The 16,813-nt window shown below is 50.8% G+C and overlaps 1 protein-coding gene across 5 annotated transcripts in view; it reads left to right on the top strand.

Annotated features, from left to right (window-relative positions):
• Positions 1 to 16,813, top strand: part of UNC13B (unc-13 homolog B) — a 2,660,654-nt gene that overhangs the window by 2,163,187 nt on the left and 480,654 nt on the right. For all 5 annotated transcript variants that reach the window (XM_085628130.1, XM_085628129.1, XM_085628128.1 and 2 more), the window contains one exon: positions 798 to 924. In XM_085628130.1, the coding sequence (XP_085484256.1) occupies positions 798 to 924 (127 nt within the window). The remainder of the gene's footprint in view (positions 1 to 797; positions 925 to 16,813) is intronic.

Raw genomic sequence — 16,813 nt, 5'->3', positions numbered from 1 at the left:
TTACTTCTCTAATGATAGAAAAAGGTAAAATCAAAAACGAAAATCTCTGGACAGCAATATATTTTTTTTACAGAGGTATATCAAGGGGCCAGGGCTATTCTGTAAGTGAGAGAAGTGTCACAAATATACCGATCTGACCACTCACAGCTTCCAAACAGATTTGAGAAGCAGATTCCAGCCATACCAGGAGGTAGCGGGGTATCTAGTGAGAGGCGAGAATTAATATAGTTGACACATCGAGTCTTGCCTCGTTTCTTTTTTTTTTCTTTCACACTGCTCTTTGCGGTTGTGCTCTGTTTCGCTCCTTTGGTTTTTTCTGCTTTATTTTTTCTTTCCTTGCTCTTTTTTTCTGTCTGCTTTCTTTTCTGACTCCTCTTCTCTCTTTCATTTCTATGCTGCATCTTCTTGGTGAGACTCCTTTTAGCACAAAGTTCATCAGCACTGGGCTACTAAGGGGCCCACCTGCTGGTCATCTTCACTTCAAAGCTTGGATCGTTTGTTGAAGGGCCATGTGGCCACAGTGCCTTTCACACTATGCAGCAGAGCACGACCCAGGCATAGTTGTTCTGAAGAACTCATTCATAAGTGCATGCTACGCAAAGGGCTCGGAATCAGCCACAGGAGATGCCCCCCCACCAAGCTTTACATAATGTAGGTCTAATGCAGACTAAGGCAGCATGATCTTGCAGTAACTGATGCCAAAGAGTAATGAAGCAGGCAGGACTAAGCAGCCCCTGGGGTAGGTTTCTAGCTGGCGATAAAGGGTTTGTGTTAATGGTCTCTGTTTTCCTCCACAGAGCATGAAAAGAATCGCCTGTGTAAGAGCGCGGACTACATGAACCTTCATTTCAAGGTGAAATGGCTGTACAACGAGTATGTGCGGGACCTCCCTGCTATCAAAGACAAAGTGCCAGAATATCCTGCGTAAGTCTGCATGCTTTCCATAGGCTTCATAAGTATCCCGCCCCTCTCCATGCCAGTCCATGCACTTTCCACCGCCCATCCCCAGAGAGCAGATTGACGCATTGCTCACCACTGTACTCTAAGGAATCCGTGTATTCTGGCAGACCAGCTGTTTCTTCTAGAAAGTACCCAGTACGTTTGCTTATCAGATGGATATGTTTAGAAGTTGTATTAAATAGTTCTCTCCTCACAGATTCCCCACTCCTTCACAATGTTGATATTTTGTACAAACCTCTGAACCCATGTCTCATCCTGTGCTCCCGATGGTGCCATTCAGTGACCCTGTCTTTACGCTATCAAGACCTGTGCCACTTTCCAAGCACTTTCATTTCCACACAGATTGGCTTAGTACTATTATAGAGACTTAATGGCCTAATCTTGTTTTTTTTATTGTTCCAAGTTGCACAATCTAGCTTGTAGAAATATGATTACAGCATGGGCAGAGGGTGTTAAATGTTTAGTAATAACTGACCAACTTAATTTAAGGTACAACCAAGAGTAGTCTGCCTTTTATACTTATGAGTGTGTGGGTGGCAGACACACATTCCATTTGTGTTTGGCGTTTCTATGCATTCTGTCCTCAGTACAATCCTAGTCTTTTACAATACTTATTCCTTCTTACCAAAGTGCATTGTTGGTTATATTGAAATTCCCAAAATAAATCTCTAATATGAACATTGTGTCTACCACAGCACTTATCTGACTTAATGTTCACTGAAACGATATAGCCCAAACTGTTGTTTTCACATAAATCTTCACCAGGAGAACTGTTGTTCAGGGGAAGAAACTTATTTTGAATGTTTTAGTATTTATAAACCAGTCTTGAATAGTTCAACTTGCTGCTGATTTTATTTTCTACAATGTCTGCAACCAAATGCTTTCGTTGACTTTCTAAGAGTCAGTAGCGGCTGGTCTGCATGTGAAGTCGGGGGCCATGGAGGCTGATAACGGATGACAGGGAGGTGGGGGAGGGGGAACAACAATGAATAAATATATATATTTTTTAAATAGGGGGGAAAAAGAACTTCGCTGCCACCCGGCGCTCTTTTGCAGAGTCTGTGTCCTTGCTGCAGCATACTGGCTCCTAGTGTCCCCTGCGGCCAGTCTTGATGCTACTCTCATGCTTGAAAGCAGCATCAGGATAAGAGACATTTAAAGCATGGACAAAGTGGGTTCTGGCCCAGGGCCCAGCGTTTCAGGGGACCCCTGATAGAGCCAACTCTATTGTGCAGAGAGTCTTGCTCTGATGACCTTGTATGTTATGTATACAGATTGTTTTAAACACCGGTTCCCTTTAATTGTTTTTTAATGCGAGTGATTTGTGAGTCTATTACAGACGTTTTGCATAGAAATGTTGTGTTTATGTTTAATGTAACCGCCATAAAAAGCTTGTTTCAGATCAAAACAGGATCTTGCATATGAGAAATGGTAGGGTGTCACAGAGATGATTTGCAGTACAATTAGTGACCTGCTGCTGTATTACTGTAACGCCCTGAACGTCTCAGGATCGTTTAACAGACACGATCATGAGGACGCAACCACTTGTGAAGGGTTAGTTATTTTAATGAAGGCAAAAACAATACAACGAATAAACAAAAGTTAAAGTCACTGGAATCCTCCAGGCTAAGTACGTTACCAGCCCACAGCACGGATGGTCCTAACCGTCCTCTGCATATACGCCGATCCCGGCGTATGCCAACAGAGGGCAGAAATGAAATGGCCGACAATGCCAATCGGTAGGCTGTGAGGGGCACGACGAGTGTTGGGGAGAATCGAGGAGTCAGGGAAACACCCAGCCGGGGTCTCTACCTGAAGGGAGCAGCCGCTCAACCTCTTCCTCAGACTGCACCGGGACGCGGAGTCACCTCCTGGTGATGCGTCACCGATACCCCAATCAAAAGCAAGAAGACTGAACCGAGAGCAGCCGCTCGATCGATCCTGTGGACTTCCGAGTCTGTAACGCGGCAAACACCTCCTGGTGTGCGTTACAGCTGGCAGTCCCTGTATCTCTGGTCGGGCTGGGAGTTACGACTCCAACCAGCAAAAGCGCCACTGCGCTTTGACTCAGCCGAGTCAAAAAGCGAAGCTCAATGGTTGACCGGTAGAGCTTCCGGGTCCTTCACAGGTGACGATGGGGCAAGACACGGCCCAGGGAGTAACTACTCGACCTACCTCCGTTCTTGCCTTACTGGAGCACCACTCCGGAACACTGCTCTTCGCGAAGCAGGTACGTCGGTGTAAACACAATATCCGACAGCCTTGTACCTCCCGGTTCCTCCCTTTATAGGGCGTGTTTTCCTTGAGTTATGTAACAGCTCTCCTGTTTACATAAGGGCGTGTTTTCCCTTGAGTTATGCAACAGCTCTCCTGTTTACATAAGGGCGTGTTTTCCCTTGAGTTATGTAACAGCTCTCCTGTTTACATAAGGGCGTGTTTTCCTTGAGTTATGTAACAGCTCTCCTGTTTACATAACCTCTCAACCGCTAAGCATCCTGGGAGATGTAGTCCGTTTACGCTGGTTACCGTTTTCCTCCCCTCGCATGACAGGAATTCTTGACAGTACATCCTCCCTCTCAGCGGCTCCCCACGGGTCCAGCGCTGGCAGGAAAACGCCGATGGAACAAGGAGACCAAGCGCGGAGCATGAACCCCTTCAGCCGGTTCCCATGATTGCTCCTCCGGGCCATAGCCTTTCCACGCAACCAGGTACCACAGCTTCCCCCTGCGCCATTTGGACGCCCGTATGCCCGACACTTCATACTCCACCTCCGACTCCACGCATACCGGCCTAGGTGTCCCAGACGGCTTGGAGGGTGCTGGTTTGAGCAATGATACATGAAAGACAGGGTGTATCCGCAATGACTGGGGCAAGCACACCTTCACGTTCACGGGACCCATACACTTGGTAATGCGATAGGGGCCCATGTACTTGGGATGGAACACACTGTTCTTTCGAAACCTCATGTTTCTTGTGGATATCCAGACGTAGTCTCCAGTGCGGTACAGTGGCCCGGGCCTTCTCTTCCTGTCGGCCGCAGCCTTGTATCGTCTCTTGGCCTCTATTAGGACAGCCCTTGAGCGCATCAACGTGTCTTTTATGTGTGCCACCCTGTCCGCTGTGGCGGGAATCCTGTCCTCTCTGAACGGATGTAGAAATGGCAAGAACCTGGGATGTTGGCCATAGTTGCTATAGAACGGAGATGACTGTGTGGAGCTGTGAGTGGCGTTGTTATAGGCTATCTCTGCAACCCATAGCAAGTCGACCCATTCTTCCCTGCCCTGGTCCACAAAACATCGCAGATACTGTTTGAGCGTTTGGTTCAGGCGCTCGGTTTGGCCGTCCGTTTGAGGGTGGTAGCTGGTGGACAGGGCGGTCTTAACATGCAGCGCAGTGCACCAAGTCTTCCAGAATTGCGCAGTAAACTGCGACCCCCGGTCCGACACGATCACCCCAGGTAATCCATGCAGTCGTACCACATTCTTTAGGAGTAGTGACGCCAATTCCCCGGCCGTAGGGACTCTCTTGCAGGGGATGAAGTGCCCCATTTTCGTCAAGTAATCCACCACCACCAGTATTGCCGTCATCCCCTGGTCTACCGGTAGGCCCACCACGAAGTCCAGTGATATGCTATCCCATGGTCTATCCGGGGTCGGAAGTGGATGTAAGAGCCCTTGGGTTCGGCCATGGTCGGCCTTCATGGTAGCACACGTAGGACACTTCCGTCCCCACCTCCTGACATCCACTCTCATGGTTGGCCACCAGAAATGCCGTCCCATGCTAGCCACCGTTTTTTCAAAGCCCAAATGACCTGCGCATGGAGAGTCATGGCACCAGATGAATGCTTGTTTCCTTAGCCTAGGCGTGGGTATCAACAGGCACCTGCCCTTCAGGGGTATCCCGTCCTTCAGCTGCCATTCTCTGTGACTGAGGAGCCACCTCCGCCATGCGAATGACCTGATCCCTCTCTTTATTCCCCTCAGGAAAGTATCCGGTTGGATAACCCCCAATACCATCCTCGGGGAAATGATGGAACGCTCGGTCGCAGGCAATGGTTCCTTAACTGCAGATTGACGGGACAGGGCGTCCGCCTTCCGGTTTTCCGTCCCCGGCCGATATGTGATGCGGAAGTTGAACCCCGCAAAGAAGATCATCCACCGCAGCTGCCTGGGAGAAAGGTGTCTTGTGGCCGTCATGAACTGTAGATTCCGATGGTCCGTGTACACCGATACCACATGTCTTGCCCCCATCAACCAATGCCTCCATTCGGTGAAGGCGTCCTTGATTGCGAGAAGCTCCTTCTCCGCAATATGGTAGTTGCGTTCGGCGTCGTTGAGTTTGCGGGACATGTACGCAACGGGATGAAGCACCCCTGTGTCGTGGTTGCGTTGGGACAAGATAGCCCCCAGCGCCACATCCGAAGCGTCCGTTTCCACCACGTAGGGAAGATCCGGATCGGGGTGAGCCAACACCGGTGCCTTACCAAAGGCGCTTTTCAGGGCCTCAAAGGCTGTGTTCGCTTCAGGGGACCAGACAAACTCCTTGGACTTCCTCAGTAGCTGTGTGATTGGGGCCACCAATCCTGAAAATCCATCTATAAACCGCCTGTAAAAGTTGGCGAAGCCAATGAAACTTTGGACGTCCTTCACGCTTTGGGGCACCGGCCATTCTTTCACCGCCTTGATCTTTCGTTCTGCCATCTCCTGTCCCTCTGGACTCAGCATCACTCCGAGGAATTCCACGGACGTGACGTGGAAGTCACACTTGCTGAGTTTACAAAACAGCTTGTTTTCCCTCAGCTTTTGGAGCACAGCATTGACGTGGTGTACGTGCTCCTCCACACTGGACGAGTAGATGAGGATGTCGTCGATATATACGACCACGTAGATATCCAACTCCTCTCTGAATACCTCATTCAAAAAGTACTGAAAGGCTGCCGGGGCGTTGCACAGACCGAACGGCATGACGAGGTACTCAAAAAGGCCGAACCTGGTCTTAAAGGCGGTCTTCCACTCGTCTCCGTCCCTCATGCGCACCAGATGGTATGCCCCTTTCAAATCCAACTTGGTGTAGATACGAGCTTTCTTGACCTGTTCCAGCAGTACACTGATGAGAGGCAAGGGGTACCGATTCTTTATGGTTATCGCATTCAATGCCCTAAAGTCCACACAGGCTCTCAGCTCCCCATTAGCTTTCGGGATGAAGAAGAGTGGCGAGGCGGCCGGAGACTTGGACGGGCGGATGAATCCTAGCTTGAGGAGTTTATCCAGGTACCCCCGGAGATGCACGTTTTCAGGCTCCGTCAGGGCATACAGCCTGCCGCTGGGAACGCTGGCCCCTGGCACCAGGTCGATCTGGCAGTCAAACTGTCTATGTGGTGGTAGCACTTCCGCCTTCACCTCATCAAATACATCCTCAAAACTGTGATAAGCCTGGGGGAGAGCCACATCTTTTTCTGCCGCTGTAGCCACCGTCTGACTCCCGCTCTCATCTGCGTCAAGGGATTCCGTTCTTTTTCCACAATGCAGGATGCAATACGGTGACGTCATTTCGACGCGATGTGTTGGCCAATCCACAGAGGGGTTGTGTTTCTGTAGCCACGGCAATCCCAATATGACGCCATATTGGGGCGCTCGGATGATGTTAAAATCGATTTGTTCCAAATGGTTCCTCCCATATCTCATCGGAAGGACCCCCGTGTGCTGCCCGATGGGCCCCGTCACCAATCGCCTTCCGTCTACAGCATAGACGTCTTTGGGTAAAGCTTTGGGAAGAAGCACTAGCCCTAGCCTGCATGCCTCGTTGTGGTCCATAAACATGCCAGTTGCCCCTGAATCCACCATGGCCACAACGGGTATCCACTGGTCATGCACTCCCACGTGCACCGTGAGAAACAGGTGTCGGTGTCCCTTAGTGACCGAGTTGGAGAGTGAAGGGATGGATGAGTGACTCCGAGATGCCCCTTCTTTGGTCTGGGAGTCCTCTAGTTTTCCGCCGGTATGTCCACCACGGCTGTTACCGACCGGTTGGCCCGATAACGTGACGTCTTCGGTTTGGCAGGGCATTCACGTACGTAGTGGCCTTTTTTGCCACAATATAGGCACAATCCTTGTTTACGGCGTGACTCTTTCTCCGTGGCTGTGAGGCTCGCTCGTATTGCGCCGATGTCCATGGGTTCTCCCTTGGATGCGGTGGAAGTTTCAGGACTTCCCACCGTCACATAGGATGGAAGGGATCTTCCTTTTCTCCCATGATCCCCCTTTCTTTCACTCAGCCTATGTTCCAGCCGTAATACCAGGTTGATAAGGCCCTCACATGTCTTGGGCTGAGGGTCAATATGAGCCACGGCGTCTTTGAGCTCATCGCACAGCCCGTGATGGAAGAGCGCCGTCTGTTTAGCAACAGGCCACTTGGTTTCCGCAACCAGCCGTCGGAACGCGTTGAGATACTGCACCAGGTCGTTGGATCCCTGTCTCAACTCAAGCATTTCACGGTCCGCCGTGTACGAGTCAGCCCTTCTGTCGAATACCTTCAGGAATTCCTCGCGAAAAGCACCCCAATCACATAAGATGGGGTCGTCCCTGCTCACCAGAGGTACGGCCCATTGTGCCGCGTTTCCAGCCAAATAGGAAATAAGGAAAGCCACACGAGCCTGACTCGTGGGGAACGCCTTTGGTTTGCACGATAAATGTAGCGCCACTTGTGTGAGGAATACCTGCACTGTGTTAGGATCCCCACTGTACCTCTCTGGTGTTGCCAAGGGGATGGCTACCGGCATTTCCACTACTACCGCAGGGGTCTGGTTCGTGAGGGAGGTGCTGGGCGTGAGCGGGTCCAATTGGATAGCATCCAGTCTGGCTTTTACATCGGCTGTTTCTTGCCTAGAGGCAGCCACTTCAACTTGCACGGTCGCTAAAGCAGCCAGCACATCATCAAGTGTTGCCATGTCTGTTATCGACCGGGAGACAGTTAGTGTTATTACGGTCGGATATTTTGTAACGCCCTGAACGTCTCAGGATCGTTTAACAGACACGATCATGAGGACGCAACCACTTGTGAAGGGTTAGTTATTTTAATGAAGGCAAAAACAATACAACGAATAAACAAAAGTTATAGTCACTGGAATCCTCCAGGCTAAGTACGTTACCAGCCCACAGCACGGATGGTCCTAACCGTCCTCTGCATATACGCCGATCCCGGCGTATGCCAACAGAGGGCAGAAATGAAATGGCCGACAATGCCAATCGGTAGGCTGTGAGGGGCACGACGAGTGTTGGGGAGAATCGAGGAGTCAGGGAAACACCCAGCCGGGGTCTCTACCTGAAGGGAGCAGCCGCTCAACCTCTTCCTCAGACTGCACCGGGACGCGGAGTCACCTCCTGGTGATGCGTCACCGATACCCCAATCAAAAGCAAGAAGACTGAACCGAGAGCAGCCGCTCGATCGATCCTGTGGACTTCCGAGTCTGTAACGCGGCAAACACCTCCTGGTGTGCGTTACAGCTGGCAGTCCCTGTATCTCTGGTCGGGCTGGGAGTTACGACTCCAACCAGCAAAAGCGCCACTGCGCTTTGACTCAGCCGAGTCAAAAAGCGAAGCTCAATGGTTGACCGGTAGAGCTTCCGGGTCCTTCACAGGTGACGATGGGGCAAGACACGGCCCAGGGAGTAACGACTCGACCTACCTCCGTTCTTGCCTTACTGGAGCACCACTCCGGAACACTGCTCTTCACGAAGCAGGTACGTCGGTGTAAACACAATATCCGACAGCCTTGTACCTCCCGGTTCCTCCCTTTATAGGGCGTGTTTTCCTTGAGTTATGTAACAGCTCTCCTGTTTACATAAGGGCGTGTTTTCCCTTGAGTTATGTAACAGCTCTCCTGTTTACATAAGGGCGTGTTTTCCCTTGAGTTATGTAACAGCTCTCCTGTTTACATAAGGGCGTGTTTTCCTTGAGTTATGTAACAGCTCTCCTGTTTACATAACCTCTCAACCGCTAAGCATCCTGGGAGATGTAGTCCGTTTACGCTGGTTACCGTTTTCCTCCCCTCGCATGACAGGAATTCTTGACAATTACAGTATTGAAAGCACTATTACTATACCTGAATATTAGATGTAACAACTTTAGAATTTGGACAAGTGTGCCTGACCCAAAGAGGGCATGAAAGACCTGAAATTGCACCATAGATTCAAAGCTATTCCAAACGGGAGCCCCCAAAATACGTTCGGCCCCCTGATTGGCCTGAGCTCCGCAAATTTGTGCTTCCAGAAAGACTGGGAGCCTGTGTTTAATGTCTCCAACCTAGCAACACAGCTGGTTTTCTTATTCCTGATGCCATTGAAGTCTTGCATCTCATCCGGCATAAAATGACCTGTTAATTATCTGTTGTAAAGTTATTGTGAACCCACTCAGGCTTGTGAGTTTTGCTACAAATACCTCTGAATTATTTAGTAATATTTTGCACTTTTTAACGTTTGTGTTGTACCTTAAAAATGTATATAATCGCCGGCCTACCCACCCTTTCCGGGTCCGTCGGCGACGCCTGCTCAGGTGTAAGAGTTTCTTGCTGCCATGGCCCGACTCTTTGGGCCGCCTGGCTCCGCCAGTGCGCCTACGGGCCCGACTGGGGGTCCTTTCCTTCCATCACCGGCGGCTCTGGCCCCGGCGCCGCACGACCTCCCGGGATCGGACCCCGGTCGACGCCGGTTGACCTTATAACACCTCCACCGACGTCGACCCCACCAGCACCACTTCCGATGTCGCCCGCTCCTTGGGACGACGTCGACCCCAGTTTCAGCCCTGAACCGGACATGGTGCCGGATCGGCGTCGCTCGACGCTTATTCCGACGCTGATGGGCCCCTTTCCCCCCTATGTTCGTCCTCCTTATTTTCAGCCTGTTTCGCAGACTTCAGAGGAAGAGGAGGACTGGGAGGGGTCTGAGGACACTCACACAACAGTGTGATTATGATCCGGACTGGGCAGAGGATTTGGGGGATGCCAGTGGTCTTGACACCTTACCTGACCTTGGCATGTTGTCTCCTCCTACCGTGGTTACGGAGGGGGTAGCCAGTTACGCAGTGGTGTTGCGTAGGGCAGACAAGGACCTCCACCTCGAACTCCCTACAGTGGCCGTCACGACTAACCTCCTGACAGAAGTGCTTTAGCCGGCGGCCTCTTCGGAGCCCTTTCTGCATTTTAATGACGCACTTTCTGACGTTCTTTTGGGCACTTGGTCCAGGCCCAACACAGGGGCTCCTGTGGACAGGAACGTGGCCCGATGCCATCGCCCGGCTCCGAGTGACCCCCTCTTTCTCTCCCAGCACCCCACTCCAGAGAGCTTGGTTGTCCAAGCCTCTGCTTCCCAGAGCTTGGCAAGAAGCTGTTTTCATCTGCCAGCTTAGGGCTGCGGTCGGTGAACACCGCATGCCCCTTGGGCCGTTATTCCCACTTCGTGTGGGAAACAGTTGCGCAGGTGCTGCCCATCTGTCCGGAGAAGGCACGGACAGTACTCTCCCAAGATATAGCAGCTGGGAGAGACACAGCAAAGTTTACTATTCGTTGTGGGCTTGATACCTCCGACTCGCTAGGCAGGGCGATTTCCACGACGGTGGCGCTTCAGCGCCACGCCTGGCTGAGGACAGCTGGCTTCTCAGAGGATGTCCAGAACACTTTGATGAACATGCCCTTTGATGGCATTCGCCTTTTTGGCAATAAAGCGGATAGTGCGTTGGAGCGCTTTAAGGACTCACGGGCTACGGCCAAGTCCTTCAGCCTGTCGGCCACTCACCCTCCTTCGCCTTCTGCTTTTCGCTCCTTTGGTGGCCACAGAACGGGTGCCCCGACACGTTCGTTCCAGAGCCACAGGACTGCGCAGCAACATCCTTAGCGCGGCCACGGACCTTGGAACCGTTGAGGCGGTTCTGGGGGCCAGCGGGCGGGTCAGTCCACTTCCACCCCCCCAGCATCCACTGCAAAGACTTCCTAGTCCGACATTTCAGGCCCACCGAATGCCAGTGGGCGGCAGAATTCGCCATCATCTCCCCCACTGGCGCAACATCACATCGGACAAGTGGGTGCTGCAAATTGTCCAAAGGGGCTACTCCCTCCCCTTCGAGACTTCCCCTCCAGCCATGCCACCTCAGTACCACCGCATGTCGGGGATCATCTTTCGCTTCTTCAGCAGGAAGTCACGGCCCTCTTGCGTTCCTGCGTGGTTGTTATTCCCACTACTTTCTGTTCCCCAAGAAGGACAAGGGCCTGTGTCCTATCTTAGACCTTCGGAACGTCAATCGCTTCCTCTGGGAGGAGAAGTTCAAGATGCTCACACTTGCTCAAGTCTTGTCTGTCCTAGACCCTCAAGACTGGATGGTAGCGTTGGACTTGCAGAACGCTTACTTTCACATCCCTGTCCTGCCGGCCCACTGGCGTTACCTGCGGTTCACGAGCACTTTCAGTTTACCGGGCTCCCCTTTGGCCTTACCGGTGCTCCTCGGGTGTTCACGAAAGTGATGGCGGTGGTCGCAGCTTATCTGCGCAGATCAGGGGTTACGGTCTTTCCCTATCTCGACGACTGGTTGTTGAAGGCGGGCTCGCCCCAGGCAGTCGTCTCCCACCTCCAGACTACGGCCGGCCTCCTGCATTTGCTCGGCTTCTCTATCAACATGCCGAAGTCGCACCTGATTCCCTCTCAGACACTCCTCTTCATCGGAGCGGTTCTGGATTCAATGCAGTTTCGGGTTTATCCTCCCGATCAGCGAGTCCGAGATATTCCGGCTATGATTCTGATCTTTCAGCCTCTTTCCCGGGTTTCAGTCAGGATGACCCACCGGCTACTGGGCCTGATGGCCTCCTGCATCCTGTTGGTGGATCATGCCAGATGACATATGCGGGCTCTGCAGTGGGACCTGAAGTTCCAGTGGGCACAGCATCAGGGCATCTCAGAGGGCACTGCACAACAATTGCATGGTGGCTCACGAATCGCGATTGGGTCAATGGCAGATCCCTCTCCCTTCCCCAACCTGATTACACAGTGGTGACGGACGCGTCCCTTTTGGGTTCGGGCGGCCACATGGGGGAGGCGGAGATCAGAGGACTCTGGTCTCAGGCGGAGTCCCGGCTCCATATCATCCTTCTGGAGCTTCGGACGATCCGACTTGCACTGAAGGCATTCCTTCCCTCTGTCAAGGGGAGAGTAGTGCAGGTTTCACAGACACAACCACCGCCATATGGTACTGCAACAAACAGGGCGGGGTCTTGTCGTGGACCCTATGTCAGGAGGCTCTGTGCCTCTGGACAAGGCTGGAACATCAGGGCATTTCCCTGGTGGTTCAACACCTGGCAGCATCTCTGAACGCCAGGGCGGACGAACTCAGCCACCTGTGCATGATGGATCACGAATGGCGTCTGCACTCGGACGTGGCGCAAGGTCTCTTTCCGCAGTGGGGAGAGCCTTGGTTGGATGTATTCGCCACTGAAGAGAACGCACAATGTCATCAGTTCTGCGTGTTGAAATTTCCAAGGCGAGACTCGCTAGGCGACGCTTTTTGTCGCGAGTGGAGTTGCGGTCTACTGTACGCCTTTCCGCCTATACCACTTCTACCCAGAGTGCTGAAGAAGATCAAGCACCATCAGGCCCAAGTCATTCTTGTGGCTCCAGACTGGGCTCGAAGAGTATGCTATCCTGAGCTACTCAGCATGGATATCGATCCCCCATTCCGACTGCCTCTTCGAGAGGATCTTCTGTCGCAGCAACAGGGGACGGTCTTCCACCCAAACCTGTCCAGCCTCCACCTCCTTGCGTGGAGATTGAGCGGCGGCAGTTGACCGTATTTTGACCTGCCTCCCCAAGTTTGTGATGTAATCTTGGCAGGCAGGCGTCCCTCCACTAAGACGGTATACGCCTGCAGGTGTAATACGTTTGTGGCATTGTGCACAGCAAAGGCTGTGGATCCCCTTTCTGCCCCTCTTTCTGAAGTACTTTTGTTTCTTCTCTCTCTAGCCCAGCAGGGCTTTGCTTTGGGCACTATCAAGGGCTATCTTTCAGCCATCTCTGCTTTCCTTCGGTTGCCAGATCAGCCTTCTCTTTTCAAGGTAGTTTACCGTTTCCTAAAAGGCTTAATGCATCTTTTTCCTCCAATCCCCTTCGTTATGCCTCAGTGGGACTTGAACTTTGTGCTAACTTATCTCATGTGTGCTCCCTTTGAGCCACTGCATAACTGTCCTTTACGCCTTATTACCCTTAAAACTGCTTTCCTGGTTGCCATCACCTCTGCCAGAAGAGCTTCAGGCTCTTTCTTCTAAACCTCCTTTTCTCTCTGTCCATCCGGACAAAGTGGTTCTAAGAACTCGTCCATCTTTACTGCCAAAGGTTGTCACTGCCTTTCACATTGGGCAAACCATCACTTTGCCCACCTTCTTTCTGCCTCCGCATCCCTCAAAAGAGGAAGAGAGGCTCCATGGTCTGGACCCTAAACGTGTGCTCTCATTCTACCTGAACCACACACAACAATTCTGGTTGGATGACCATCTCTTTGTTGGCTACGTGGGCACCAAGAAAGGTCGGGCCGTACACAAGCGGGCCATCGCTCAGTGGGTAGTTCTGTGCATAAAGGCTAGTTATTCTTTTGCTAAAAAGGAGCCTCCGGTGGGGCTGCGCGCCCATTCTAACAGGGCGACGGCAGCCAATACTGCTTTGGGACGGGGAGTTCCCTTGCATGACATCTGTCAGGCAGCTACGTGAGCCTCGCTGCGCACGTTTACCAATCATTATTGCCTGTACAGCCAAGTCGGGAGAGACGGCTTCTTTGGCCGTTCTGTTCTCCAGGATTTTCTGGTGTGATCTTGGTTTGCAGACCCACCACCAGGGTTGGTATTGCTGGGGTATCTATTCTAAGGTAAGGAATCTATCACTACGTGTTTCTTTCAGATGCACAAGCTACTTACCTTCGATAACGATATATCTGTAAGAATCATTAGTAGTGATGGATTCCTTACCGCCCCACCCATCCTCCCCGTTCTGCGAACTGATTTCTAGGTTAAGGTTATCCCTTTCAGGGCCCTAGTTTCATGGCACCAGTTGTCAGTTTCTTGAATGGCTCTGCGTTCCTGGTGCGGAAAGTCGTGTACAGAACTAATGTTAGCGCGCATGTCTAAGTAGCTCCAGCGACGTCATCTCGGTGCTGACAACGCCAGCAACGCATGCGGAGCCGCACGACGATGCCTACCGACACGCAGGGGTACTGCTGACGAAAACTTTACGGATCCAGTCTGACGCCTGGAGGTAATACTAAGGTAAGCAATCTATCACTACTAATGTTTCTTACAGATATATCGTTACCAAAGGAAAGTAACTTGTGTGTTTCCCAAAACTAAACAAGATTAATTAGAAGTGTCCTTCTATCGGCTGCTCTCACTACTTAATATAAATTGCAGGTTATTGGGAAAAGCTATTGGTTAATAGAATTTCTCACCTTTTGTGCATCAGGACCAGACCTTATTTGTGCCACAGAGAAGCACATCGTTAAGTGTAAGAAGGTTGATCCATATGTTGAAGAGCTGCATATGAAGGCTGGTATCCCTGTGCTGGTCTCGGTAGATTTTATTTAAACCTATTTTATTGATCTTTTATGGACTATACAGAGTCTGTGACACATAAGCAGCTCCTGTTTGCAATTCCCCACGTTACCAACCAATTTCCAGGCAGCAAAGATTTTCTGCAGTTCTGGTTCATCATTCCGATATATACTTTTCCTTCCCTCATATGTCTTTAGTCCATGAGGTGAAGAAATGAAGGTGTGGAAATGAGAAAGTCTCTTCGACCTATTCCACATTAGGCTCTTTTTTCGCTTCTACCTCTGTATCACACACCAATGTATCCAGTGAAAAAGTAGCGGCTACTACGGGACATTAGTGTTGTGCCAGGGAGAGGTGGGGTGGTGGAGGTAAGAAAAAAAGAAAAATCACTTACCTGTCGACCGCCACCTCGACTCTGTCCTCTTCGGTCGATGCAGAACACAGGAAGCATACATGCTCCCAGACTCCCCTCAGTTAATCACAAAGCTGCTGTCACCAGCATTACAGCAGTGTCGTGATTGGTCTGAGCGGCTGATTAGACGCTCAGACAGGGAGTTTGAGTCTGTGCAGTTTCTCCACCCCGCTGTGCAATACAGCCTGGTGGAGAAACGCCTAGTGCACATGACTGTTTGGTCGGCCCAAGACTGCCGGCTAAACAATAATGTGAAAGTGCCCCACACTCTTCCCTTGCTCTGTGGGAAGCCCAGCCCCGCCCGCACCTAAATAGAGCCAGTAGAAAAAAATAAAATGATCATTTTATTTTTCCTGTGGGGCAACGCTCCTCTGCCTTAGCGGTGGAGCCGCTGCTTCATTGAATATAGGTAATCAGTGGTTTCTCATCCAACCTCATGGTGAATGCTTCTAGTGCGGCCTCTGAAGCTTCCAGCTTGTTTTGTTTAACTGATTTTACAGTTTATGCATAGGGCTGCTATTTCGGCCTCTGACCACCAGATCATTTCTGGTCTCCGGTTGTATCCAGGCATCTAGTGCATTGCTTGGCTAATACTAGATCTACAAAGGCTCTAGCATACTTTCCAAGCAGGCACACTTCTTAGTATTCTCCATAAATATACAGAAGTATTTGACTCCTTCAACTGGGAATACCTGTTTGCCAGACTACACGTAATGGGCTTTGACCCTGATGTTCTGGCCTGGAAAAGACTACTGTACACTGCCTATAGCGCAAGGGCTAAAGTTTGTAAGGTGATCTGACATTCCTTTGATTGGAGCGAGGTACTCTCCAGGGGTGTCCGCTATCCCTCTCCTTTTGGAGCTGCTGGTTTTGCTGTTTCTTGGAAAGGTGGGAATAGAGGAAAGTTAGTAGTTCTACACACATCATCTCATTATGTGCAGATGACATACTAATACACCTTAAGGGAGAGGAATCGGATCTTAACCATTCACTCAAGATTCTAGAAAGGTTTGGGGAAATCTCAGGTCTGAAAACTCCTGCCTATTCCCATTGAAACCAGTGGTGTAGCTGCTGCTGTTAGCGCTGTTGGAGGAAACACAAACCACTGTTACACCTGTTTGGGAAGATTGAAGAAGTTCGTTCAGTGATAACAAGCAAAGGGCAGTATTTCTAAGCAGAGCGGCAGCATGTTCCCTACCAATGAGCACCTGATGCTTACCACTTCCTAGTATAGATAACTTTTATAGATATCTTTATACATTGGTTGAAATTAGGTTACATTTTACAGAAACTGTTCTCTTGCAAAGAGTGTGAGAGGACCTTGAAAAGAGATGCAAGAAATGTAATCTTTGCAAGCGCTGCGCTAGTCAAACAAGTTACTTACCTTCGGTAACGATATATCTGTAAGAAACATAGGTTAGATATAGATTCCTTACCTTAGAATCACCCCCAGGCGTCAGACTGGATCCGGAAAGTTTTATGTCAGTAGTACCCCTGCGCATTGGAAGGTGGCATTGGTCGACCCCGCGTTCGTTGTCTGCGTCGTGGTCGCCAAGATGACGTTGCGGTAGCTACATAGAGGCCGCCCTCGCGCGCTGACATCTGTTCTGTGCACGACTTTCCACACCAGAAGCGCAGAGCCATGCAAGACACTCACCACTGGTGCACAAAACTAGGGCCCTGAAAGGATGTCCTTAACCCTATAAGTCAGTTCGCAGAACGAGGAGGATGGGTGGGGCGGTAAGGAATCTATAACTAACCTATGTTTCTTACAGCTATATCGTTACCGAATGTAAGTAACTTGTACATCTGAAAGAAACAGTTATTTATACATTCCTTACCTTAGAATAGATAACCCACCAATACCAA

This window comes from Triturus cristatus, chromosome 2_1, assembly GCF_964204655.1.
Source record: "Triturus cristatus chromosome 2_1, aTriCri1.1, whole genome shotgun sequence".
NCBI classification, from domain to species: domain Eukaryota; kingdom Metazoa; phylum Chordata; class Amphibia; order Caudata; family Salamandridae; genus Triturus; species Triturus cristatus.
Note: the sequence above shows the minus strand (reverse complement) of the source record. Positions and strands in the feature narration are given on the sequence as shown.